At 48.7% G+C, this 25,569-nt stretch overlaps 5 protein-coding genes across 5 annotated transcripts; 2 read left to right on the forward strand and 3 right to left on the reverse strand.

Moving 5' to 3' along the window:
* On the forward strand, positions 1 to 5,284 carry msl2b (MSL complex subunit 2b). Its single transcript, XM_057013390.1, has 3 exons — positions 1 to 1,263; positions 2,382 to 3,751; positions 3,835 to 5,284. Exons 1-3 carry the CDS (start codon positions 1,122 to 1,124, stop codon positions 4,132 to 4,134), a joined length of 1,812 nt encoding a protein of 603 aa, XP_056869370.1. The 5' UTR covers positions 1 to 1,121; the 3' UTR covers positions 4,135 to 5,284.
* A 315-nt stretch (positions 5,285 to 5,599) lies between these two features.
* On the reverse strand, positions 5,600 to 9,888 carry tnfsf10 (TNF superfamily member 10). Its single transcript, XM_057013394.1, has 6 exons — positions 9,707 to 9,888; positions 8,939 to 9,064; positions 7,209 to 7,254; positions 7,023 to 7,139; positions 6,707 to 6,951; positions 5,600 to 6,610 (listed from the first exon to the last, which is right to left on the reverse strand). The coding sequence occupies exons 1-6, from the start codon at positions 9,812 to 9,814 to the stop codon at positions 6,401 to 6,403; spliced, it is 852 nt and encodes a 283-aa protein (XP_056869374.1). The 5' UTR covers positions 9,815 to 9,888; the 3' UTR covers positions 5,600 to 6,400.
* A 5,436-nt stretch (positions 9,889 to 15,324) lies between these two features.
* LOC130514028 (neutral cholesterol ester hydrolase 1-like) lies at positions 15,325 to 19,279 on the reverse strand. The gene is made up of 5 exons (XM_057013391.1): positions 18,681 to 19,279; positions 17,696 to 17,918; positions 17,549 to 17,618; positions 17,264 to 17,435; positions 15,325 to 17,179 (listed from the first exon to the last, which is right to left on the reverse strand). Exons 1-5 carry the CDS (start codon positions 18,960 to 18,962, stop codon positions 16,559 to 16,561), a joined length of 1,368 nt encoding a protein of 455 aa, XP_056869371.1. The 5' UTR covers positions 18,963 to 19,279; the 3' UTR covers positions 15,325 to 16,558.
* A 452-nt stretch (positions 19,280 to 19,731) lies between these two features.
* emc9 (ER membrane protein complex subunit 9) lies at positions 19,732 to 21,765 on the forward strand. The gene is made up of 6 exons (XM_057013397.1): positions 19,732 to 19,892; positions 20,118 to 20,317; positions 20,561 to 20,637; positions 20,741 to 20,810; positions 20,882 to 20,976; positions 21,092 to 21,765. Exons 2-6 carry the CDS (start codon positions 20,123 to 20,125, stop codon positions 21,270 to 21,272), a joined length of 618 nt encoding a protein of 205 aa, XP_056869377.1. The 5' UTR covers positions 19,732 to 19,892; positions 20,118 to 20,122; the 3' UTR covers positions 21,273 to 21,765.
* irf9 (interferon regulatory factor 9) lies at positions 21,331 to 25,563 on the reverse strand. The gene is made up of 10 exons (XM_057013392.1): positions 25,383 to 25,563; positions 25,014 to 25,074; positions 24,566 to 24,688; positions 24,300 to 24,480; positions 23,968 to 24,095; positions 23,771 to 23,867; positions 23,638 to 23,694; positions 23,177 to 23,557; positions 22,956 to 23,071; positions 21,331 to 22,329 (listed from the first exon to the last, which is right to left on the reverse strand). Exons 2-10 carry the CDS (start codon positions 25,068 to 25,070, stop codon positions 22,183 to 22,185), a joined length of 1,287 nt encoding a protein of 428 aa, XP_056869372.1. The 5' UTR covers positions 25,071 to 25,074; positions 25,383 to 25,563; the 3' UTR covers positions 21,331 to 22,182.
* Positions 25,564 to 25,569: the final 6 nt, after the last annotated feature.

Consider the following 25,569-nt stretch of genomic DNA (forward strand, 5'->3'; position numbering starts at 1 on the left):
CGACGGGAGTTATGAGCAACACTCGGTGGCTAACGACAACAACGCAGTCAAATTGGGATTTAAATCAATTTCTGTCTTCGCTGGTGCTGCAGACGTCTACCGAGGGCCGCGGGAGGAAATTAATTCTCCCGAACCCTGGATTTCCCCGCTTCATTCCCGCTGAGCCGAGAACGAGACCCCCGTTGATCGCGAGAAGAGGGCAGCGGCCTGCTTTTGGTAGCCGGCTTCCCGGAATAGCTGCGGCGGCCGCCACTATCACGCGAAGCCGGTGCTTCCCCTGGTTTATTTTTCTTCACGTCGATAGAAACGGCGGAGCTCAGCGCTGAAGCGTTCCAGTCCGGTGACCACCGCCGCACCCTCGCAACTAAAATAGACTGTTTCAAATCATACAGCCGTCCGCGGTTCTGTCCAAGAGCTGCTCCCGAATCCGAGGCGGCCTGTTTTGTTTTCGGTCCACCTTGAATCTCCGCAAACAATAACACAATCATAACGAGCCAACCGGGGCTGCACCCCCGGGTGAGGCAGGAGCCCGGGAAGCCTCGGTGGGGAATAATAAACGCACTGTGTGATGCCAACTTTAGTATGGACGTGAAATCCCGGGATGAGCCTGTCTCTGGACTGTGGATTTATCCGGAGAAACCATTGGAAAACCGAATACTTAAGCCCCTGTTTGAATTTTGGAGCCGCCGCTAGTTAACCAGCTGCAAGTAGTATCAAGCCGATGGAAAGGGCGACCCACGATGCTTTATGTGATCCAAACTCAAGGATTTCATGAGAACAAACTAAGCGGACGCTGAGTAAGCCGTGTTCATATGTATGACTGTGAATACGCTTTATTATAGCAGTCTGGGCACGTCGGGGATGGATTGGATGTGATCTGCAGCCGCAAATGCGACTTGGAAATGCTGCTTTTGTGTGTTTTATCGACGGCGGACTGAATTCTGTCTGTCCATCTATGCTCTCTTCCAAGCCACCAGACTCCTTAGAGAAAACCTGTGATTTGAAGACACAGAGCAGGGCAGCCGTGCAGACGTTCAGCTTGTTGTTTTACGTCGTGACGTTGGATTTTTAACATACATATTCTCATCTACCGGAGCCGGGCCGTGGGAAGGGCAGCTGAAATGAACCCGGTCAATGCGACTTCCCTGTATGTGTCTGCGAGCCGCTCGGTGCTGCAGTGTGACCCCAGAGACCCCCGAGCTCTCGCAGAACTCTGCAAGCTGCTGCCGTTTTTCCGCCAGTCCCTGTCGTGCCTGGTGTGCGGTGAGTGTGGATTCGATTTGTGCATTATTGTGACTATAAATTATTCTGTCGGGAGTTGGCAGCTGAGGCAGAACCGCTTAAAATGGTGCTTTCAAACACGGTGGGTATTTCCAGACACCCGGTCGCTGTCCGGCACGTTGTCAAAGACGTTCAACAATATAACTTTTTACTGGACCACCTATAGATTATGAATAGTAATAAAAATGCAGCATTTAAATAGACACATTGGCAGCCTCAACTCAGGTGTACATTTTGACACGATGGGCATGTTTTCATGCTAAAGCTGTCCTCTCCGATGTGCAGTGAATGCGTCATTATTCTAAGCCCCACCCACCGTGACACACCCCCTCTGCGTGTTGCTTGGCAGCACAGGGGCGTCTTTCACCATCCCTAGTGTTTATTAACGAGCCTGCTATACGCGGCACTGCACAACAGAAAACCTACAGCTGTAGCCCAAGAAAGCAAAGACGTGTTTAACGTTTCAACGCGTGTCTTGTTTCTTTTTGCTGCGGTTACCGAGCTCGAAATAAACATCACGTTTGATTTATTGAACACACGTGCATAATTCATCATCACTCAGCCGCCGTGAGTGGATGCTTGTGCGGATTTATATGTAGAAAAATCACATTGCTGTGTTTCCAAAGAGAGGCTTGTGATATTGATCGATTCCCCACCAATATTCAGTGAAGGCGAATCAATACACGGGCACTTTGTACATCAGAATAAATGTAGACATTTTGCAGCTGGTGATGGATTTATCAGATAGGCGGTATAGAATGGGTTTTTTGTTTTTCATGAATGCACCTTTTTGCAGCTGCACTCCCTAGCAACCAGCGTTGCTAAGGAAGCCCCTTCAAAGGGCAGTTGTCGCCCAGCCTGGCACACCGCCAGGCACCGCTTGGTTTACCAATATTAGCTGGAAGAATTTATTGAGAGATTTTAAAAAAAAAAATGTAGAAGCCGCAGGTTTTAAATGTTTAGTTTTTGTTTCACCTTCTCATTTACAATGTCGAGGCTCCAGCGGATTTCAGAACCGACCAAGACCGTGCCGTCCGGGCTAACGTGTTGTGTACCTAATCCGCGGCCGCGGTGAAAGCTGTGTTTTTTTGCCTTTTCAGGTAACCTGCTGCAGGACCCCATCGCTCCCACCGACTCATCATGTCAACATTACGTATGCCGGGGCTGTAAAGGTCAGAGGATGCAGCTAAAGCCGTCCTGTAGCTGGTGTAAGGACTATTCCCGCTTTGAAGAAAACAGGCAGCTTTCTTTGCTGGTCCACTGTTACAGGAAGCTCTGTCTTTACATCACTCAGTCACCGCTTGCTCCACATGTAGCCAGTGCTGCCAGCAACTCGCCGGACCTCCAGGCCATCCTCAGCGAGGGCCAGACACTGGCGGAGGGCGAGACAGAAGCAGAGGACGATTCCGAGTCTCTAAGCCCGCTGCAGCCCGCCTCCACCTCCACTGTGTGTCAGACTGATGATGTTCCTCTCACGAAGGAGCTCAAGGTGGAGGAGCCGGGCTCTATCAGCGTGAATGGGCTCCACGGCTGTAACGGCCTGGTCAGTTCGGACTCTTTGCAGCACATCACCATAGAAACGGGCGGGGGAATAGTGAAACAGGAGAGGTTTTCCGAGGAGATTCCTGTTTGCGTGAGTGTCACGGGCACCGGGGACGTCGGGCTCTGTGACATCAGCGCATTTGGGGATGACTTAAAACACGGCGGGGGTCCGTTGTTGTTAAGTGTCGAGGAGGTGCTCAGGACGCTGGAGACGGACGCCGAACCCGAGCCGTGCCCCCACGCAGACTGCCCGCCATCTATGCATCAGTCCAGCCTCAACGGGCCGCAATGCCCAACTGACTCTTCCCACCTCATTCCCTCCCTCCTAACCGGAAACAGCCCCCACCTCCTGCAGCCTCACACACAGCCCACATCGCATGCGCCCCCACAACCCTCCCCAGCGATACCTCACAATCCCCCCCGCTACCACCGAAAACGCTCTCACTCGGAAAGCGACAGCGAGAAGGTGCAGCCGCTCCCCATCTCCAGCCTGTTGCGAGGGCGCCCCCTTGGGGCCATCAGCTCCCCTCATAACCCCAACCCCACAGCCACCAGCAGACAGGAGCCTAAATACCCTGCAGCCACTCCCCAACCTCACCTGGCCCCCGTGCCAAATGGTGGCCCCCCTAAGGTTGGCAAGACCGTGCTTGTCTCCAACAAATCTCTGAAAAAGACTGTGGACCATCACGGGGCTCCCAAGAAGGCTTACACCAAAGCGAGGCAGGGGGCTCCGAAGGCACGTGCACAACCTCGTGACAGAGTACCGTCACACCCTCATACTCACCCGCTGACCCACCCGCCGAGCCCCTCGAAACCACAGTACAAGAAGCCCGTGGAGAAAAAGGGCTGCAAGTGTGGACGGGCCACGCAGAATCCCTCCGTTCTGACCTGTAGGGGGCAGCGCTGCCCCTGTTACTCAAATAGGAAGGTAAGGAAAGTTGCTGATAGTCAAAGGGGCCGTTTAACCAAGCGTAGAATGTTCTGTCCTCTGATCGTGGCTGTTTTGTTCAGGCGTGTCTGGACTGTATCTGCCGCGGGTGTCAGAACTCCTACATGGCCAACGGAGAGAAGAAGCTGGAGGCCTTCGCTGTCCCCGAGAAAGCCCTGGAGCAGACTCGCCTCACGCTGGGCATCAACCTCACCAGTATCACGGCGGCCGCGCTCCGAGGTCCAGCCACCAGCTCCCCGGGGGGCACCCTTCTCAACGTCACCACGGCGACGGGGGCGCCGGTCACGGCCACCTTTTTGTCGGGCGCGGGACACGACAGCAGGGCCTTCGACGACTCACTGGAGATGCGGTTCGACTGCTGAGGTCCGTTAGCCGGTTCGCGGCGCACATTCCTCGCCCCGACAGCTCCTCCAGCCGGGGCGTGGCCGGGACCCGCGGGGGCGGAGCCAGAACAAGGCAGCTACAGTGACGGGCGCTGGTCCGCTAGCCGCCCGGAACTGCACCGTGCTTGTGGTCTTGCATGCAAATGCAGAAAGGAAGCGGGAACAGAGAGGCGATGTAGCGTTACTGTATGTGCAGAGATTTCTTTTCAGTTTTGTCACCCGGGTCGTGTGTGGTGCGGCTCACGCGGGGAGGTCGGCCGCGGTCACACATCCGCCCGCGTGGGCGCACGTGTGCGTGGGCGTGTGAGCGTGTGAGGGGAGCGTTTGGAGGCGGATGGTATAATGGCAGGAACAGAGATGTCATTTTCATCAGAGACTGTTGTAATTTATATAAAACAGAACACATTTTGTACATGGAGCCATCTCTTTTCCATTAAAGAAGAAGTTTTATAAGTTAACGACCAATGAAAGCTGGTGCAGATGCGTTCAGCCAGAACATTTTTACACGTGCCGTTGAATTAAGAATACAATCAGAACAGTGAAACGGGACCAAAACCCCGCTGTTGGAGTGCACGACCGGCCCAAAGCCACACGTTTTTCCACGGAATCCATGACAAGCGAGGTATCTGCTCAGCTACACACCCCCCACCCGACACTAGGGGCACTTTTTTCAGGATTTGGAGACGATTAATTTGCCTTATCAGCAGGGGTGATTAGTTAAAGTCTGTGCTGTGTTCAAATGTTCTGGTCGACTGCCGTCTACGCCTCGTTTTTTTTGTTTCTTTTATCTGGAAGCTACGTACATGCTGCTAAACACGACGTTGACTCGAGAAGAGCACACCTGTTCCTTTTGTTTTTCTTTCTGTTCATCATGTTAGAATCACGGCATCTGCAGTATTTATTGGACGTCTTGTAACAGCGGTCACATGTTGGGCTCCGGCTCTGCACACGGCTGCCCATCAAGTCTGTTCCAGGCTCCGGTTCTCTCCCAGTTCTGCTGCCGTCTCATTCTCGGTGTTTGTTTTTCAATGTCTCTAAATGTTGGTTTTTTTTTGTTCTCCCTCTGGGCATTTAAAGAAATGTAATATAACTGTAACATATTTCCACAAAAAAGAAAATGAGAAATCTACGAGTGCTGTGTGATTATTTTCTTCTGGGTTGTTCCTGCAGTACAGAGGTTGACCACTAGAGGGCAGTGCCTGCTCTCGCCCTGTGGTTAGAGGCCACCGAAATGTTGATCTTTCCATTTTTCTGTGCAGTAAATTTCAGAACCTCTCCAAAGATCAACCGGTCCATTCTCGGAACCATGTCTGTGTGTTTTGCCGGTCTCAGGTCTGCAGATGCTGCCTGCAGGTGGATGTTCAGGCAGCGGGGGCTGCTTTTCAACATCTGGATCCTCTCTCAACTGGCCCAGTTTTCACGACAAATCTCATGCAGCCAGAAATTAAACAGTAAGTTCCAATAGTTTTATTTCAACTTTCTATATGAAGTTAATCAACTGGAGGTGTTTTTTTGTTTTTTTTAATTTACAACCTCAATCATGTATTCATGGAGGATTTAGACACAAATGACTTTCCTGTGTGGAGGGGAAATGATTCTTCTGCAGGTCCAAAATTTGCAAAGTGAAAAAATATAAAATTCGACAGAATATTTACATCTTTGTAACAACAACAGAATAAAAACCCGGCGTTTACTGGAAAAACTTAAGCAGTTAACAAGATTTCCGATCGCTGCGCCGTCCTCCTCCTCTAGGGGGCAGTGTTCCGGACGGGGATTAAAACGCTCTGCGAAAGTGGAACTAATGGGAAAATAAAGTGAGAAAACCACTGAGTCCTTGTGGTGGCTCGTCGTTTATAATCGAGTCCAGATCTGCATGGAACATCTTTCCTGGGATCTTTCTGAAGGGTCTCGACAGCTCAGCTGTGATTTGATTAAGGTTTGATCTCAGAAAGCACTCCAATTTTTCACCGCAGGATTATTTTTCATCGGCGCGGAGCAGAATATTTAGGCGAAAGATGTGGCCGTGAAGAGAAATTGAAGATCAGCTAATGGATGCAGCCACAAATATCTTCTTTACCTTCAAAAACTGGTAAAAAAAAATAAAAGATCCAATCCTTCCTTTGATGAGATTAGAACAGGTATTTTTCCTGGAGTCACAGCTGGATTCCGTTGATGAATGACAGCAGTCTGTGTTTAAAGGTTAGAAACGTGGTCTGACCTGTCCGTTTGCCCCAGATCGACACACCTAGCTGACCAGAAACGCCCCGAAGAAGCTGCTCTTCTCGTCCATGTCCACAGCGGTGGCGTTGGTCACAGTCACAAAGAGGCGGTCGCCGCTCCCGAGCGGGAACAGCCCCCCCTGGTGGGCGGAGTGCAGAGAGAACTGGGATCCCCGGGACCAGCAGGAGGTTTGGCTTGTTTTCATCAGCAGGATTGGAACTGGGTAGGAGTTCACCTGGTGGCAAACAGACAGGCGAGTCTGGATGTTCTCACCAAATAAAGCAAACGAACAAGTAAAGATCTATAATAGTTAAATGGAACAAATGCTCACCTTTTTATACACGTACTGCAGCAGCGGTCGCCCTCTGTCCCCCTCCACTTCCCCCTCCTCCTCCGTCTCCTCCAGCGAGTGCGTGTGTCTGAAGTAGGTCTGGGCGTAGACGTAGTAGAGGCCGGGCCACGGCACCACCAGCTCCCCGTCCACCAGCTGCACATCCTGCAGGAAGGCCAGACCTTTTTGCCCCTCCCACCACAGGATCTTCTGACCTTGAACGCGACGCCCAGCGGAGGCGGGAGCTGCAGAGGGAGGAAAACCAACGTCAGGGCCCCGTAAAGCCCAGCGGAGATCCGCGGAGTTTAGAACTCACCTCTTCCCTCTCCGTCCAGCTGAGGCACAAAGCTGCCCGTGACGTGAGCCGCCACTTTGGGGCGAGGAGAACCTCGGTCCACCATCACGAGGGAGGGCAAAACCCGCGACACTTCATCTGGAGGCGAGAAGCCCAGGAAATGGGGAGACTGAATCCCAAATCTAACGTCTAAATCTGACATCTCACCTCTTACTGCAGAGGAGATCTGCCTCTGGAACCGCTCTGACAAAGACTGCGGGACGAAGAGCAGAGAATGTTAATCCTGCCATCAAACGCGTGAGAACCGCTTTCGTTAGCCGAAGCCCGTGTTTACGTCAGTTCACTTTGTTTCCAGGCACTTAAATATAATTGGCTGTAAAAAACAGACATTCTGAGCCGGGAGGAAGCGGATTATAAAAGAAGGCGTTCGATAGATAACAAATATCGTATGTTTGACTGGGATTAGTTCTCTGTTGTTGCCCGGATCGGCTGCAAAGATTAACGATTCCCATTTAAAGTTCTGCTTTTACAGCTTCAGTAATGACCCAAAGATCTGCGACAGGAGTAAACAAATTTATGGGCTGGATTTAGTGTACCTGCATTCAATCAGCGCAGCTGGAAGTCATGACTAAACGTTGGATCTGGATGATTTCAGGAGGTCATTTTGGCTAACAAATTGACACATTTATCTGTGGATTTAATACATCTGCATCACAGATCAAGAAGAATTAACGTTCGGGCCAAACTAAAGCTTTTCTACCCATTATTTCTGCAATCGTTTGGGGTTAAAAACAGTCAGGAATGATGACACGGGCTTCTGAGTGGGAAGAAGAAATCAGTAAAATTTCCTGGGCTCTCGATACCCGGAACATTCTGAGGTTGACAAAAAAAATTTGTAAATGTAAGTCGATCGAGCTTGGTGCGTGTGTGCGTGCGTGCGTGTGTGTGAGAGCAGGTAAAGGCATTCCAGCCCTAATGAAACCACACAAGATCACATCTCTTCTTCAGCTATAAAGGAGTTCTTTGTTTGCAGCCGATCAGCATTTTTCTCCTGTTCAGATCTGAGGTCAGCCGTACAGAAGACCAGCAAGAATCTGGATTTTAGAAATCCCAACTAACACATTTTTTCACTTAAATTTTAAATTTGACCATTAAAATTTTTCCGTTTAATGTCATTGAATTTAATTGAAAGCTCAAAAGGTTTTCAAGCGTAACTTTAACGTTTTTCTTGTGATTTATGCTGTAGAAAAGAACAATTTTATATTATTTTTTTTTTTAAACAGCGTTATTTTTAGACATTTGAATGTCGGGTTGCATTGTGGGTAATGTAGGCTCCACCAGCCAACCTGCCGCACCTGTCGACCCAGCAGATCACCGTTTACAGCCTGTTTCCAGTCTCTGATTTCTCTGCTCACAACAAGTGGAAAGTCAAAAGTCCGAAGCTCAAGTTTAACTGGGGCGGCTGTCGACGAATTAGCCAGTTAAATTAATTCTTAAAGCATTTTTATCTGACGTCAGTAGCTGTGAATGGTCGGTTGCTCTCGATTAAACTCTCCGGTTAATCTGAGCAGAGTTTGTTTCCTGGTCGATCTACATTCTTGTTTTCAGTCTTTTTCCTTGAACTTTCCGCCACGGCCACAAAAATGTGAAATAACGCCGTTTGTCATCTGTTGGCTGCGGTGCGTGCGTGTGTGTGTGTGTGTGTGTGTGTGTGTGTGTGTGTGTGTGTGTGTGTGTGTGTGTGTGTGTGTGTGTGTTCTCTAAACTCCAGTGGGTGGGGGGATTCTGATCCAGCGCAGATCACAGAGTTCAGGGCCAAATAATCAGTCATTAATGCGGATCGACGAAGGCTGAAACCGCTTCATGGGTGGTTCCGTGTCAGACCGGGTCCAGACTGTTGGGTTGCAGAACTTTGCAGAACTTTGAGGGGACGTTACCTTCTCGATGAGCAGGTGAAGCTGCTGAGTGACCTGCCAGCAGGGACCCCCCCGTTCGGCCGTGACGCCCTGCAGCTCGACCCCCGTCAGGCAAGAAACGCTGCTCCTCGCGAACAACTCTGTGATCTGGACCAAGACAGAAGAAAAGGAGGAGAGCCTCGCTGGGTCACGGTTCCGGAGGTAAACCGCGTGCGTGTGCATTTAAACACCCACCAAATCAGTGTCAGGAGGCCTATAAGTGCTTGTTTAACTCGGTTTCCTCCTCTACAGGTGTTTTGGACTCCACTGTTTATATTAGCTTGTTAGCACACAGGTGTTAAAGTTCTCTTTCCTGATTCTTAATTGCGTGGATGGAAAAAAAAAAACCCCAATATCATCAATGACAATTCTAGATATGAAGCGCGTGATCGGCGCGCATCAACTACCAGTAAATCCTATTTCCTCCTCAGCTGATTTGGTTTGAAGATCGGCTCCTGTAAACACGGCCTGCGCGTCAGGCTGGACCGGATCCAGGTGAGCTAAAGCCCAGGACGCGCACAGGCACGCACACGGATCGCTGCCCGATAATTACAGCTCATCATAATAAAACGCGCGCGCCTCCTTGTCGAGATGCAGAGGAAACGAAAGTCAGCGTGTGTCGATTTGAGGCTTTGAAAGCTACTCTGCGGTTGGTCGCCCCCCCCCGGTCCAACAGAGGAATCTGTCAGAGATCCTGGAGGACCTTGCGCGCGCTGCGTCTCCGGTTCCGAACCCACATCGCGACCTTACCGAGTTGAGCGCGGCGCTGAAGTGCAGCACGGTGATGGTGACGACCACAGTCTGCAGCAGCACCGCGAGCAGCAGCAGGACCCCGAGCCTCGGACCGGAGCCCGTCATGACGACAGCGCCGCCGTCCCGCACCCGACCGTCTCGTCCCCGCGCCCTGACTTCCAGAACTGAAACAATGGCAGAGAGAGAGGAGTCCTCGACTTTTACCCTCCCCGCAGCCGGGGGGGGGAGGAGGAGGAGGAGGAGGCGGGCCCGGACGACAAGAGCGAGCACCTCTCCCCTCTGATTTTCTCCTGGAGACTTTATTGTTTCATTCCTGCGCTGGAAAAACACTGATAGGCCCAGTTTATTGTGGAAGTTCCGTATCTGCGCGGCGGATCTACCCTCACGGTGAAAACATGTTGTACCTCACAAGTCTGCGCGCTGGCACGCGCGGCCCTCCCGGTGCCTCGAAGAGTCTCCTCGGGACTTTAAATAAACTCAAGTCTGACATAAATCCACAATCCGAAAAACTCCAGGTGGAATAACAGACACTTCCACTGTCGCTCAGCTTGTCCCCGAAGGTCTTTGGTTCTTTATTTCTTATTATTTCTCTGTGTGCAGACATGTAGCCGCGTCCATCTCCATGAACCACCGTTCACTCCCAGTCTGGAGGCAGCTGGAACCATTACCGCGCCACCACTGAGGCAGAGCGAGGACCCCCCGGGGACAGGTCACCAGTTCACCTCGGGGTAGACACACACAGGAAGAATGACCTTCATGGAGCAACAGGAGTGATGTCAGGCGCCCCCCTGAAGGCCCGGTTCGTCACTACCAGGATCCAAAGGTCAGATTATTGCTAATGTTTTGATAACGAGGCGTCTGCGGGTCGGAAATGGACACATTTGTTGGTTGTTTTGGAAAAGTTTAAGAAAGTGGCGGATGAATCGGCGCTGGGCCGTGCGCTCCTTCGCTCCTTGTCCGCGCCCTGCTGGGCGGCGTGTTGGACCGGGCCTATGAACGGACCTCCGTCTCCTCCGCTTGTTCTTGCATCTGCAACATCTGGCCTCAATCTGCCTGCTACGCCCCAGCTTCCCCCGGGAGGATCCGGTGCGCGGCGCGGCGCCGCTGCGCCCGGAGCTGCTGGGGGTAACGGAGCTCTCCGTGTGGGACAGAGCCGACGTGCACGTCCAGGGCACGAGCATCCTCACAGACAAACCTAAATATCCTTAGGTTCCACCCCCCCGGCAGCCTAATGAGAAGCTCTATTTTAACATTCTGAGCCTTTTCTTTGTGTTTCTACAGGCTTTTTCTGAACGTTGGCCTAAATTTGATACGACCAAAACTGACTGACTCCCCCGCAGCCCCCCCCTCGCTCCACAGTGGCCCTCCAAACTGCTCCCATTTCTGACGTTTCTTAACTCCCTAATTCTTTTCATATCTGTCCTTCTCTTTTCTCGTCTTTGCTGGCCACAAAGCACTTTTTTTTTTAGTTTGAGAAAGCGTGTGTGCGTGGAATGAAAGTTACCACGGGATCAGTCAGCGATTACGCCATCCAACATGTAGATGTTTTACAGGAGTAATTAACGTTCCGGGGGTTGTTTGACAATTCCGAAATCATCATAAATGTCAGGTTTGCGTTGAGAAGAAGAAGCAGGAAAGGTTCTGGACTCAGCTGGTGTCAGTTACCCCTTTCTATCACCGCTGTCAAAACACTGGAAATAAAAAAGCAATAAATCGCAATTAACAATAAAACGTTGGTCAGTTAAGACTTATAGATGTGTGGATTAGTCTACGCATTACTCAGGAAGGAAGAGCAAAGTGGGGAGTCGCGCTCTAAATTAAAGGCAGCCTCTGTGAGTGCTCATCCAGGCAGGTACACGTGCGTGTGCGTGCACACGTGCATGTGCGTGCGCACGCACACACACTCAGTGGAAAAGTTGCTTGTAGGCTGAATGGAAACCTGTCAGGATTCACCTTTCTTTTGGGTCCAACACCAGTTGTCAGGTAAATCTCTTGGGCACTTTGAAGCTGTTAGATCTGTTTTCTTGCACTGGTTTAACTGGACGTGGTCATGTGATATCTGGATCTTCTCCAGTTCCGCTGAGCTCCAAACATCTCCGACGCATTGATGGGTGAACAGATGCTGCCCAGTTCGTTAGAATTCCTGGGATGCTTCGTGAACATCTCCTCCATTTTGTTGTGTTTCCCAGTATGAACGGGGACCCCCAGAACTCTTAACCCACGTATATTTGAAAGAAAAGCCAGGCTAAGGCGGGTAAATGAAGGCCATGACATTTCTCATGTGTCCGACCGCCCAGTTCAACACTCGCCACTGACTCTCCTGCCCCAGTACGCCCCCGTCATCACTGATCCCCTAAACTAATTTGATTATAACGTAAAATTTGGTGGTAACGTAAAATTCCGAGATGCCCCAGAGTACCTGGGATGTGTCATTGGCAGAAAGTTGAAAACACGTCCAGATGGTCCACGTTCAGCTGGTATAAATTTCTGGTTAAGGGGTCCTGGAATGCATCTTTAGATCAGCTCATATAATGTTGATGGGATATGATGTGGAAAATCCTGGAGTGAGACAAGAGAAAATGTGGATTAATAGATGCACCACTAGCTGAAGTGCCTTTAAAGTTATAGACATCTCAAAATAACAAATACACAGTCCTGACACCCAGAGGCCGTGAGAAACCAATTTTATGAATAGATTTCAGCTTTTCAGGCTGCGAGAGGAGTTGCTGGTTTTGATAGTCAGAGGTCATCTGCTACGTTTTTGCATCGTCATCATCCGTTAGACTAAACTTTGAGTTTCCCAGAAATCCCCTCTTACAAATATGAGAGAATCACTGTTTTTTAAGATTAAAAAGTCTTTTATATATATATTTATGCATTTTATAAATAGATTCAGGTTATCAAAGATTCTCAAAATTATATCAAGTATTAATGTTTGTGTGTGTGTTCTTGTACTGCTACATATACAAAAATACTAATTCTACTAGCAAAGTGGGGACATTTTGGGTGGTCCTCACAACCTCAAAGGGTGGCTTGAGGGTTAAGACATGGTTTAAAGGTCAAATTTAGGACTGGGTTTAGGTTAGGGTCAGGGTTGGGGGTTATTTGTAACGGTCATGGTTAGCGTAAAGAGCTGGTAAACAAGTCCTGCTAAAGATAGAAGAGCAAGAATGTGTGTGCGTGTGTATGATTCAGAAGTGTCCTTGATGATTTGAGGCCCACGTTATTTTTTCTCTCTTCACTAATCTTTTCTCTGTCCTCCCTCCATCTTGCAATCTCGCCTCCCATGCTCCCTCCTCTCCACTTCCCTGCAAATTGCTGTCGCCCTCCCTCGTTTCTCCCCCGTCCCCTCCCTCCCTCCCTCCCTCTCTCGCTCGCTCGCTGGCTGTCAGGAAGAACTGAACAATATGACCTTTAATCACGATGGTAACATGAATTCCCCCGTGCCCAGGCTTTTCTTCCAAGTTCTCACCGATTTGTTTTCGCTCCCGGCTCCTCTGTTTTCGTTAGAAATGATCATCTCGGCACCAGGTGATTAACGAGCCGTTCTGGAGTCGGGGGGAGGAAGTCGGGCCTCCACGGGGTCGCGCACAGCCACACATGTTTAATACACCCTCGGCGTCACATTGCTGCGTTTGTCTCCTCTGGTGTTGCAGACGCACCTGATGTTTTCCTTAAATCAGCGACCAGCAGAAGTTTCTCTGGGTTCTGGGCAACATTGTGAGCTTTTTACCCCCCCGGTGTTCGCTCGGCCGCGTCTGCTCACCACCTTCACACAACCACGCACCGTAGCCCCTCTAATTCTTCCTCCTTCCATGTTCGCTGCTCTACAGTTGGTGTCCAGATTGGTGGTGATGTATTTTAGTCATCAGCCACACGTCTCTGAACCAGACATTCTTTAGCAAGGAGGAGAAAAAAAAAAACCCAGGACTTGAAATTTTTGGTTCAGGCAGAAAAAAAAAAATCTTCTTCTCAAAGTGATTTAGTGTTTTTACAAAGTTCTGGAAAGGCTAAGGTAGGACTGAACATCTCATGAAAAAACAATGTATGAAGCTGCAACAGCAACCGAACGTTGGGAGTTTCCTCATTTTTAAGCTAGCTACTAACTGCTGCTAGCTGCCGCTAAATTCCTCAGATGTTTATCAGCTTTTGCCTGTTTAATGGACAATTGAAGATGAGTAATTAAAGTAGCGATTGTCTGTTCTGTCATCGGCGTGTTGGTGCTGCTTCTCCAGAACCTTTGACAAACTGTCCTGAAGGGGAAAAAGTCTTCTGCCGACACTTTATCGTTGTTGTGTTGTTGTTGGCGTTCCTGCATGTTTCTTTCTGTCTGATCAACATCAACAACGCGCTGTAATGTCTGGCAGCTGTGAGCAGCTCTTCTGCTCCTTTTGTGTAACGACCCCTTTATTTTGTCCGTATGCTGCCGTGTTTTGGCGAGCGATGGTCTTCGCTGTCTCTCAGCTGTCGGAACCGTTAAAACGCGGCTGTTTTGATGCGCACTCGTTGTCTGTTGAGTCCAGTCTTCACACGGACACAGCAGCTTCCTGTTCCTGCTCGGAGGAGGAAACGGGCGCGATTGCTGCACCTTTCTCGGTGTTGGCTTTGATGTAGACAAACATGAAAGTCGTGTCTTTGTTTCATCTCCTCGGATCCGCGAGCGCCGTCTTTGGTGAAGTGACCCAAAGTTTGAAGCCTCGTTTGTCGGCGCTCCGACTCGATCGGCTGGACTCAGTCGATCCGAACCAGGTGGATCGGTGGTGATAAAAGGGAATCCAGTCCGAGCCTGTGCTCACCGGAGGGGGCGTGGCTTATCCTAACAGGTGATTTCGCTCCTGTCTCCGTTCTACATCACTTTTGATGTAATTCTGACTTTAAAGGAAACCCGCCCATAAATAATTCTAAGAGGCTTTTCCAGATTCTATTTTTCTCAGACATGTGGGCTTCTCAGGCTGTTTTATTTGTAGCATGTTCTCGTCTTGTAACGAGTTCTGCTTTTGATCTCTGGACGCTGAGCATGCTGGGAAAAAGCTCTCCGCTCCACACGGGATTGAGCCGTCATAAAAAACTGATTGCAGCCCTTTTGATTTTTGATGGCCGCGTCACTGCTCCTCCGCCCACGCGCTCTTGATAATGGAGTCCTGATGGGCAGCGTGCCCCAGAACATGGCCCCGGGGGCCCTCACAGGCGGCCACGCCAGCCCCACCCTGCAGGTACTGACAGGCCCAGACGCTGAAAACCAGCCTGTCGGGAGAATCGTGCGCTGACAGGCGTGACAAACATCTGACGGCTTCTCTACCCAGGCAGAAGACAGGAAGAGGAGGAACTCTTTGATATTCAGCAACACAGATGGAGTTTGATACCACAGCACCACAAATCCAGGCCGTAAATTCAGCCCCACGACCAACTCTGAGGATGTAGAGGAACGCACGTGTAAATCATCCTCAGACAACAACATCAAGTTTAATGATCCTCATGTGAGAGTCGGACTCGCAGCTCCGAGGAGTGATGTCTCAATTCTCCTGCTCATTTAGAGCCGCGCTCGTGCAGGAAGCGGTGGCGCCACCTCCCGAGGACGTCCGTTCCCAGGATGCACCACAACGGACACGCTTGCGTTCGGGCAGAACGGATGATTTTTATTGAGAAAAGGGACGGGATTCATTTCAGTAGTCACAATTAAAGCTGTTTTTTGGGGGGGGTAAAGTCAGCAAACGTTCAGATTACATATGCTGAACATCATCCCTGACAGATATGAAGAAAGATAAAGACATCAGCTGTGTTTCATTCCATAAATAAATAAATAAATCACAAAATGGGGGGGTTAAAACGACATAATGTCAAAAACCTTAAGCCCTCGGTCATTTTCAGAACCGGATACTAACACTAATAATATATAAATGACGATGTTTTGTATCGAAATAATGCTGAGAATCTTTTTGGTGTAAAAGCAAATGAACCGATTTCCACACGTTAATAAAATCAGATTAATAAAACCTTTAAACTACACACGCCTGGTTATTTATTCCTGCCTTTGCGGAGCTGGATTTTAAAGCTAATTCCTAACGTTCGACATTCACATTTCACCACATTTCACTCAAAACTGACAGAAAACCAGACTTTGTCTTCGCGTGTCGATGATGACAAATGACTTTAAGAGGACCACACGCTGCGTTTCTGCTGACGCTCGCCTTCGCTGGCTCAGAGCGGGGGGGGGGGGAAACCCGATAGTCCATCGAGGGTCCCGTCTCTCGCAGTTTTCGACTAAAGTGTCATGGAAACGGCCGCAGCGCTGCCGTCATCAGCATGAGGACTTCCAGAGGGCGAAGGATCCTCTCACATGTTCGTGATTGCACAATCAGTTCAGTGAGTGTACACAGATGTGAACTCTGGCATACTTTCACCACACACACACACACACACACACACACACACACACACACACACACACACGCACACACACACACACACAGAGTAACCTTGAGTGGTTCAGTGCATTAGATTATTCCCGACATTCTCCCAACAGTTGTGATTTACATGTTGTGGTTACGCTGAATTTACATCATTAAATCCTTGTCAGTCATGATTTTTTGACTTCTAACCTGTTTATTACACTATAAATGTGCTGTTTGTACGTTAGGTCATGTTGGGTAACTCGCAAAAAAAACCGCCTAAAATGAAATATTTTAAAACCCCTTTGGATTTTCTTTCTTCAGATTTGACTAAACTGAAGTTTAATCTCTAAAAAGCTGAACTTGTTTGTGAATTCCTGGTTCTGTGGGGACCCTGCCTGCTCACACTCTTCCACCGTGTGTGTTTTTTGTCGGGTCCGTGATTGGACCTCTGAGCCGTTTACAGGTTCTGGTCCAGCCAGCTGATGTAGTTGTTCATGCTCCGCTGCCCGACGCTCGACATCATCGGCAGGAATGAGAACACCATGCAGCCGTGGAACCCGTCCTCGTAGTGGTCGCTTGTTGCCGTGACGCCGGCGTCCTGCAGCCGCCTGACGTACATCAACCCGTCGTCCCTCAACACGTCAAACTCGCAAGTCATCACGTACGCCGTGGGCGTCCGTCTCAGAACCGCCTGATCCGCCAGCAGCGGCGCCGCCCTCACGTCCATGAGATGCGGCACGGCGTCCATCACCTCTGGCGACCCTCTCGCTTTGACCACGGGCCGAAAGTGCTTCCTTTTTTCTGACGACAGCAGAGCGGTCCAGTCCACCTTGGAGCGCGTGTCGGCGCTGATGACCCGCTGGTCCAGAGAGCTGTGGTTGTTAGTGAGGAGGAGGGGTTCGAGAGAGGAGTCGGCGCCCAGGTACTGCAGCCAGAATCGGGCCATGAAGGGTCTGTAGAGGATGGGAACAGCCTGGTTCTGCTGATAGGAGGCCGTGTGAAAGTCCAGCGCCTGCAGCACCGGATAAATCAGGGCCTGGAGCTTGAACTTGACAGGCAGACTGTCATCTGAGCTGAGCTGTGGACACAGTCGGGTTTTAGCCTGTGTGTGTGTGTGTGTGTGTGTGTGTGTGTGTGTGTGTGTGTGTGTTTCAGTTTTTACCTCCTGAGCCACGGCAGCAGCCAGGTTTCCCCCAGCACTGTCTCCGGACACACACACTCTGTTGGGATCAATCCGATAGCGGTGTAAAACCTCAGGGGTCAGGAAGGCCCGTGACGCCGCCAACGCATCATAGTACTGATCTGGGAACACCGCGTCCGGAGCCAGCCTGTAACTATGGCAACGAAACACCAGAGGGAAGCGGTTATCTGTCTCCGAACGTGGTCGTAAACCGCAGAGGTGTCCGGATGTGGAGAGGAATTCTGACAAAATCTCGGAAGAACTTACTCAACAGACATCACCACGGAGTCCAGGTCCTTCGCCATTTTCCGACACAGAAGGTCATATGAGCGCATCCCTATAAGTACAAACCGGGTTGTTTCCATTGTGATGTTTCTATGAGTGGCCTGTAGGTGGCGCTGAAGTGGGACTCACGTGCACTGCCGAGGGCCCATCCTCCACCGTGGAAGTACACGATCCCTCTCTTCAGCTGGCTCCCCCCCAGCGGATGAAAGACCCTGGTGGGAACGCCGCCAAGCGTGGAGTCAGCCACCCGCACAGCGTCACAGGAGTGGGCCTCGATCTCCTCCACCCAGGACACGACCCAGTTCAGCAGGTGGATCCGGTGGCACACGCCCAGCGCGTGAGCAGCATCGCTCTGAACACACGAACGAGGCACGTTTGTTTTCACAGGGAGGAGGAACCAGAAGTTTAACATCTTCTACATGGATCAAAAAACAAAAACAGCCTCCTCAGAGCGCGAACAACGGGTCCTCGTCAGCACAAGGTCACGGGGTCGTTCTGGAGGCCTGTTCGTACACGTCTGGGGAGGATTGACTGTGTTAAACACCTGTCGAGCAAGTGTGCTGAAAAACCTGCTGGGCCGCACTCGTGCAACATGTTCAACATGTAAAGGCGCAGCACGTGATCACGGGCAAGGCCAAACAGTGACGAACAAAGGTCATCAGACTTATATTTTTATAAGCACACACGCACGGCCATGACAAAACTGTAGACATAGATGGATAGATATAGATAGATACAAGTCAGAACAGCAACATTCCACCTGAAGAGGCTGATCCTGTTTAGCAGGAACCATCGAATTAACTGTGTGCATTGTATCTAACTTTCTATTTAATGTCAGATTCCAGGGATATATCACTGAAAATCTCCCCGTGAAGCCAACCAATATTTTATACTTGGTCAAACTGGCCTTCCTTTAATCGACCATTCCAAGTTTCTTTTTTCCCCACTTTATTGTTGCCACTCAGTAAGTTGACATTAATAGTATCTTCTATTCTATTCTACATTCACGGATTCAATCACCATCGCTGTTATTCTACGCTCAGGTCCCGCTCCTGTCATTTCCCGACCCCTCCAGCCTCACATCAACCTGCCCCCGGTGCATCCTCGCTCTCACCGCCTGCATGAAGCTCCTGAACAGCGCATCCAGCAGCATCAGCTTCCACGGCTCGCTGACTCCGCTCGGCAGCGGCAGGTAGACGTAATAGGCGGCCGCCGACAGCAGCACGGCTCCGGCCAACAGGAGCCTCATCGCAACGGAGGGAGCTGTCAACGGCTCATGTGGGTTCAGCCCGACCCGGTGGGAGCGTTGGTGTGTTCGCCAAGGAGCGACGAAACTCGGAGGAATGACCTCGGTTTCAAAATAAGACGCCAGGCTTTGCGTTCGCCTCCTTTTCATTGCGGCGACGGCGGTAAGCGTCGAATACAGATCTTATTTTGAAAATGTATTTCAGGAAGCAGCGTTTCCATTGTATAAGCTGAGTGTTGATGGGAAATGTAGTCGTTTATTTGACTGGTCGCTCAAAACCCATTTGCGATATTGATAGAATAGTGCAATAGTAATGTTGGTAATTTGTTTTTTAAAAAAGCAAAATGTGGAAGAAACTTAAAACCACTTAGTTTATTAATTTTTAATTCGACTTTTTAAATTCCTGCAACCTCTACTCTTGTTATAGTTACATTCATATCATTTTTGACATATAACTTATTATTTCTCATATTAAATTACACCATTTGTTTCACATCTTATAATTGTAATTTGTTTTAATCGTTTGCTTTTTTAAAATAAAATCCCGGACCTGTGCTGTGCTAATTAAACAACCCCTCCTTACCTGCACACCTACACGTGTTGCGTTTTCACTGTATAAGCATAAACATTCGTTCGTTTATGTCTGAAAGCTCGGTAAATACCTATTGAGTAAGTACAATTTCAACATTGCTTTATTTTATCTTATTTAACATTTATAAGTATACATTTTAAGCGCTAATAATTGCTGGCGTGAACTAACTACTCCCGTCCGCTAAAGCAAACATGCTGACTTATTCAGGAATTATACATCTATTATTTTACAGAAGAAGAAGAGAAAAAAGAAGAAGAAGAAGTAATAAACTGGATACCGATTGGATGGCGACTTTTGGCCAATCAGGTGATTACATTGATGCTCGTGGGCGGGGCCGGAAGTCTATTTAGACAGCGAGTCCGGCTTTTGCTTCATTTTTTAAAAGCAGTCATAAACAGAAATGAAGCAGTACATTTGACGAAGTTTGACGAAACGCAATTTTTCGACGAACCTACACTACGTACAAACCACATTACTGTTGTGTTCAGGTAAGAATATGTACAGGCTTGCGTCGTTTGCAAGCCTTTGTGACGGAAAGGATGCTAAATTGTAGCTAATCACATCCAGTTGCTGCCGATGTTATTGCCATATGTTTTATAATGAGTCAAACAACACGACTGGTCGTCTTTCTGTTGCCAAGAGTTGCTCTTATATATAATATTATATAATATAAATATACGTTTGTGCGTTCCGACTGTGTGTCTTCTCGACAGCCACCATGGGTGAGATGGAGCTATCCTGTCGGGCTTATGTCAAGATGTACCTGCACTGCTGCCTTTTCCCTCGCTGCAGCATCAACGGGCTGCTGCTGTCCTCCAGGACGACAGATGGCGCTGTGTACGTGACAGATTGCGTCCCTCTGCTTCACTCCCACCTGTCCCTGGCTCCCATCACTCAGTTGGCCCTCACACAGGTAAATCCAGCCTCTTTACAATATAGATAGTGAATCAGTGGCCGTAATGTTTAAATGTTTAGCTCAAAAGTAATGGCTCATTTCTGGCTTGTTCAGCAGACATTTGACGCATTCAATGTTTTTGGTGGCTGAATGGGAGGGAGGAGAATGGTCTGATAATTTCATTTAAAGGAGTTAATACGGAGCTACACCTGGGACTCCCCAACTGGTCATCATAGGTGTGACTGTTTGCTCTCGTTTCAGGTGGATGTTTGGTGTTCGCAGACTCAGCAGAGGATCGTGGGATATTATCAAGCTAATGCCTGCTTATCCGATAGTAGGTGAGTGATCTGTCTTCATGGGTTTCGTTTTATTCTTGTGAAAGATTTAAACCCTTTATTAGTACAGCACATTAAAATATACATGCTGCTTTGACCTCCACAGCCCAACGCTGGGTGCCTTCAAGATTGCCGATAAAATTTCAGAGCAGTTTGAAAATGCAGTTTTGTTAATGGTAAGAACTATACATTTAAAAAAAATGTTGATTATGAAAGGAAAATTTTATAGAGTCGTTTGCTCTTTCAGCTCGATGGTAGTAAAATGTCTCCTGACTATCGCGTTCCTCCCATTGTTGTGTACGAGCGGAAGGATTCCAAATGGACGCTCAAAGACAAGCACACGTAAGTGACGTAAAGATCGACGCCGTTTAAATGAGAACAGATGAACAGACGGCTGCGTTGATCAGCGTTTCGTGGGTCAAAGCAATCCTCACATCCACATCTCTTCTCTGACCAGCATCATGCTGAGACAGTGGGAGGAGACCCGGGCGATCGCCACCCAGATGCTGGAGTCTGGCGACCACACACTACTGGTGGATTTCGACAGCCACTTGGACGACATCACAAAGGACTGGACCAATCAGAAACTGAACAACAAGATCGAGGAGCTGGCCTCACCGGCCAATGGGAGCCTGTAGATGCAGACTTTTTAAAAACAGTACATATTTATGTTATTCCCAAACATCACACCCAGGACAGGTTTTTCCATTTTATTCTGTACAGGAATAATATTTACACTAATGTCCCCAACAAAGCTGAAACAGGATTGTATGGCTTGGAGCGGGTGGCGAGGTGGTGGTCAAGTTGAGGGTTTGGTCACTTTAGAGCATTAAAAAAGAGCTTTGATAAAACCCTGAATAATGTTGGTATTGGTGCCAAGTTGTGTTAGCATCAAAACTTTCAGGACTTCATTTATGTCCATTCATGCCAACTTTCCTTTGCCAAATCTGATGGAAACCACTGTTATCATTGACCATCACGTCACAGCGCCTCCCTTAAGGTTAATTCAGCACAGACTTGTTTTATTCTATTTACTGACCTTTGTAGTTTGTGGTTCTCCTGAGGCTATAATGTTATGTAGGCGTTTATATACCATAATTATAATAAATACATTCCACTTTATGACCTTCAGAGGGTTGTGGTTACATTATTTCTTTAGATGGAACCTAAAAAAAGTTCTTGAAATGATCACTCCTACATGTGATAATGTTGACTTGGTAAATTTTAGATTTTAATGGAAATGTAAATGATATTTCCATGAGTTATTAATGCTATTTACCATAAAAGAAGTGAGTAGTTTGAAGACTGATGTTTCCTTACCAGAACTATGATGATTATATCGTATATGATATAGTGTAAACTTGGTGTTACTGTTACTTGGCTAAAAACACTGATGGGTACTGTTCTAATAATTTAGAATTTAAAAAAAAAACCAAAAACTCAAGTGTAATGATTACATGATTAAGTGTCTTCATACAGACGTTTACAATTCCAGTGCTTCCAGTGGGATTTTAGTGTTTTTGTTTTGTTTTAAAATTCACTGGCCGCTCAGACGGCGTCCTCGGCGGTCACGGGGACCAGGTTCAGTGTTAATTCTCCCAGTGGAGACTGACTGGCCAGAGACTGGAGGATGGTGATGGGGTCCATGATGGGCGCAGCACCCTGGAGCTGCTTCTCTGCCCACGGAAACTTGATCTGTGGAAAACGGGCAGAAAACTCTCCATTCACTGATTCCCAAGCATTGTAAACAACTATGCTAAGTCAAGCACCCACTCGCTTTAGATTAGCGTGCTACATTAGAAGAAAACAAAAGTGAGGGACACAATCAGAGATCACTGTAAATTCCGCACTTTAAGTCTCTACTTTTTCCCAACACCTTGACCCCTTCAGCTTATAGAACAATGTGGCTTATTTATGGATTTTTATGACTTCCTCAATCGCCCCACCGGGATAAATAAAATTTCCTTCATTTGAATTGAGATTTATACTGGGTGGCCACCAGGGGGCGCTCGAGTGGCGCCAGACAGACAGATGAAGCGCCGAGGAAGACGCGCTCATCATCGGTAACACAGCTTTTAAGCTAAAGGCTAACGATCAACAGCTGGTAGGCTCGTTATTTTTTAACCAGCTTGTGTCGTAATTAAACATTTGAAATAATCTTTCTGTGCACCAAAAAGATCTCATTATCCTTATACGTGTATTTTTTTTCTTGAATTATATGAAATTTGGGTGTTGCGCTCTATAGTGCGGAATTTAGGGTAAACGCTAATAAAGCGATGTGATACGAAACAGCCAAGAATAAAGATGACATGAACATTCACCTTGAGAATGATGTGCTTCACAGACGGGTCGTCGGTGCTGCTCGGCTCTTCACCAAAGCTCAGCGTGATGCCACTCTGAGGCGGCTCGCCGCCGTTCGAGCGGTAGTGGTCCAGTTCTGGTCGTACAGGACAGGAAAAATAAAAGTTAATAAATAAAGTAATAAAAATAAAAGTTAATAAATGAAGTCTCGGAGAAAGCTTGGCTGTTAATGCTTCCTCACGTTGTTTGAAGACATCTTTACTGAACAGCAGCACCGGTTCTGTGTTTTGATCCAACTTGTGCGGTCCCGGGGAGGTCGTGTGCGGCCCGCTCCAGAACACCTGGGCCTGGCAGAACCGTTTGCCGTAGATGCCCTGAGTCATGGAGGTCAGCAGCACCCCCTGCTGCATTAAGGGCAGCAGTGTGAGCAGCCTGTCGTCCTGGGGCAGCGAGGACGGCGGGTCTGGGAGCAGAATGCGTGGAAATCTGCCTTGGATGGTGGCGGGTATAGGTGGGATGGGGGAGGAAGGCTGGTACATTATCCTGAGGTCGGCGCCCAGGATACGACGCTTGAGGATCTCCTTGCCTGAATAACAGACCACCACTTCGAAGGAGTCCTGGACTGGAGGGCGGAGAAAGGAAGGGTCAACGGCTGACGGGCCCTTAAAGGTACGAACAGCCCTCAGTGGACCTTCACGTTACCTTCGGGGGAGGCAGGGAGGCTCTCCTCGATCCTAAAGTCCAGCATGATCTCGGTAACTGGGACACAGCAGGAGGTAAATATAAATCTGGTCCAACAAACACGCTGAAAGGATGATCTGGTTTGTGAGCTCACCGTCAGGCTTCGTGTCCACGGCGTCGTCCTGATCCACTTCTACTGCCAGGATCTGGTTTTCAGGCCACCGCTGAACTTCTGACATGTTTTCATCCACCTGAGGCGGAAGAAACTCAATTTCTACGTGCCTCCACTAGGGGGCAGTCAACCCCTCGGAGAGAAGCAATTAGCACATCAATAAGGGTTGATGGACTCACCTGCTGTGATGTCACTTCCTTTTTCTTGATCTTGACCTGAACGCTGTCATCTTCCAGCTGGCTGCTTCTCCTGTTTTTTGACCTCTTGGCTGCTTTAACTCTGCTCTTCTTTTCAGGTTCTGACATACCTGAAAGAGAACATCAATAAAGAGAACATCAATAAAGAGAACATCAATAAATAACCAATTTTAAGAGGCCCCCTGGGACGTCATGGTATAGAATGGTTGGCACGCGCTATTGCGTTTGGGGAGTTTCCACTAGACATGTGGACAGAGAGAATGATTGGCTGGCGTAACCAGCAGGGGGTCCTAGCGGGGCGCCGCTGGTCTTACCCTGCTCGCTGAGCGGGACCAGGCGGTACACCTTGTAGGGATCCGAGATGTCGAGCTGAGCTCGCTCCATCACCTCCGAGAACTCTGGACTCTTGTTGAGGGCACAGCGAAGGCGCGTCTTCCAGGACGCCGGGTTGTCCTCGACCCCATCGGGCAGTTTACCTTTGAACTCCGCCCACGCCTGCAGAACACGGAAATGTTAAAAAATAAAATAAAATCAAAGACCCCCCAGAGTGAAGCGCCAAAACAGCTCATGTGGTCCTGGCCTTGAAAAGGGCAGCGTCCTCATCTTTACGGAAGTCCTGTTTTCCTGCGTGCTTCCAGGGAATACGGAACATCGTTTTGGCGTCATCGTCCCACGTCACACCTGGATATTTACCACTGTTGACCTGCAAAGGCATTTTAGGAATTTAATGATAAAAATACACAAACACTTTACTGTGTTTGCACTATAAAACATTCAAACACAGGAGTCGGACTAAGAGGCTGTATAGTTAATTGACTCTGCACTCAAGTTGAAATACTTTTACTACTGTAATACTTTACTTCAAGTTTTCACACTTGGTACCAAAATGTGAAAACTTGGGGGGGGGGGGAGAACTATATTAAAGCAGAAACACGGACGTAACACTTCTATAATGGCGTCAGCCGCAATCTTCTCCATCGTCTGCGCCTCACACCCTCACAAACACGCACACGCACGCACGCACTCACCTGTTCGACGATCCAGGAGCGTAGTTTGCGTGTTGAGCGTGTTCTCCCCGCAGCCATGATTCTTAAAAAAACCAAAAAGTAAACAAACAAGCGATGTTAAGACCCATGTCCCAGCATGCGTCTGCGTAAAATGATTAAAAAATACCGTTGAAGTAATGTATATAATCAATCGCTCAAGAAATGTTTAAACGTAATCAAATTTAAACGCTAACTGAGACTCGGGTTGAATCGGTCAATATAGCCATTAAAAAAAACCCAGTAAAAATAAAAAGTCATGCAGGTTCTGAAATAATTCATTTTATTGCAGCCAGCTGTAGTTTAAGATGGACACAAAGCTAAAGAAATAAGCTGCTTTTAGGTTTCGTTTACCTCACCCGCGTTTCCCTCTTCCGCGATGGCTGTGGCGCACTGATCTGGGCTGCGCTACGGTCCGGGTCCCGTCGGCGCTCAGCTTCCCCGAAATCACGTGACTTTTCAGAACCACCGCGCCCCCAGCGGCGAGACGCCGGAACTGCAGAACGACTGGCAACAGTCAACTCCTCACAGAGGACAAAAG

Source organism: Takifugu flavidus, chromosome 17 (assembly GCF_003711565.1).
Source record: "Takifugu flavidus isolate HTHZ2018 chromosome 17, ASM371156v2, whole genome shotgun sequence".
In the NCBI taxonomy this organism is placed as follows: domain Eukaryota; kingdom Metazoa; phylum Chordata; class Actinopteri; order Tetraodontiformes; family Tetraodontidae; genus Takifugu; species Takifugu flavidus.

Coding starts and splice junctions, on each gene's coding strand:
- msl2b (XM_057013390.1), top strand. CDS start 1,122: ATGAACCCGGTCAATGCGACTTCCCTGTATGTGTCTGCGAGCCGCTCG. Junction 1,264..2,381: donor CCTGTCGTGCCTGGTGTGCG/GTGAGTGTGGAT, acceptor TTGCCTTTTCAG/GTAACCTGCTGCAGGACCCC. Junction 3,752..3,834: donor CCTGTTACTCAAATAGGAAG/GTAAGGAAAGTT, acceptor TGTTTTGTTCAG/GCGTGTCTGGACTGTATCTG.
- tnfsf10 (XM_057013394.1), bottom strand. CDS start 9,814: ATGACGGGCTCCGGTCCGAGGCTCGGGGTCCTGCTGCTGCTCGCGGTG. Junction 7,255..8,938: donor TTCACCTGCTCATCGAGAAG/GTAACGTCCCCT, acceptor TTCGTCCCGCAG/TCTTTGTCAGAGCGGTTCCA. Junction 6,611..6,706: donor TGCAGTACGTGTATAAAAAG/GTGAGCATTTGT, acceptor GTTTGCCACCAG/GTGAACTCCTACCCAGTTCC.
- LOC130514028 (XM_057013391.1), bottom strand. CDS start 18,962: ATGAAAAGGAGGCGAACGCAAAGCCTGGCGTCTTATTTTGAAACCGAG. Junction 17,919..18,680: donor TCAGGAGCTTCATGCAGGCG/GTGAGAGCGAGG, acceptor TCGTGTGTTCAG/AGCGATGCTGCTCACGCGCT. Junction 17,619..17,695: donor ATGGGCCCTCGGCAGTGCAC/GTGAGTCCCACT, acceptor TTGTACTTATAG/GGATGCGCTCATATGACCTT.
- emc9 (XM_057013397.1), top strand. CDS start 20,123: ATGGGTGAGATGGAGCTATCCTGTCGGGCTTATGTCAAGATGTACCTG. Junction 20,811..20,881: donor AAAATGCAGTTTTGTTAATG/GTAAGAACTATA, acceptor TTGCTCTTTCAG/CTCGATGGTAGTAAAATGTC. Junction 20,977..21,091: donor ACGCTCAAAGACAAGCACAC/GTAAGTGACGTA, acceptor TTCTCTGACCAG/CATCATGCTGAGACAGTGGG.
- irf9 (XM_057013392.1), bottom strand. CDS start 25,070: ATGGCTGCGGGGAGAACACGCTCAACACGCAAACTACGCTCCTGGATC. Junction 23,695..23,770: donor CGTGGACACGAAGCCTGACG/GTGAGCTCACAA, acceptor GCTGTGTCCCAG/TTACCGAGATCATGCTGGAC. Junction 23,072..23,176: donor TAAAGATGTCTTCAAACAAC/GTGAGGAAGCAT, acceptor CTGTACGACCAG/AACTGGACCACTACCGCTCG.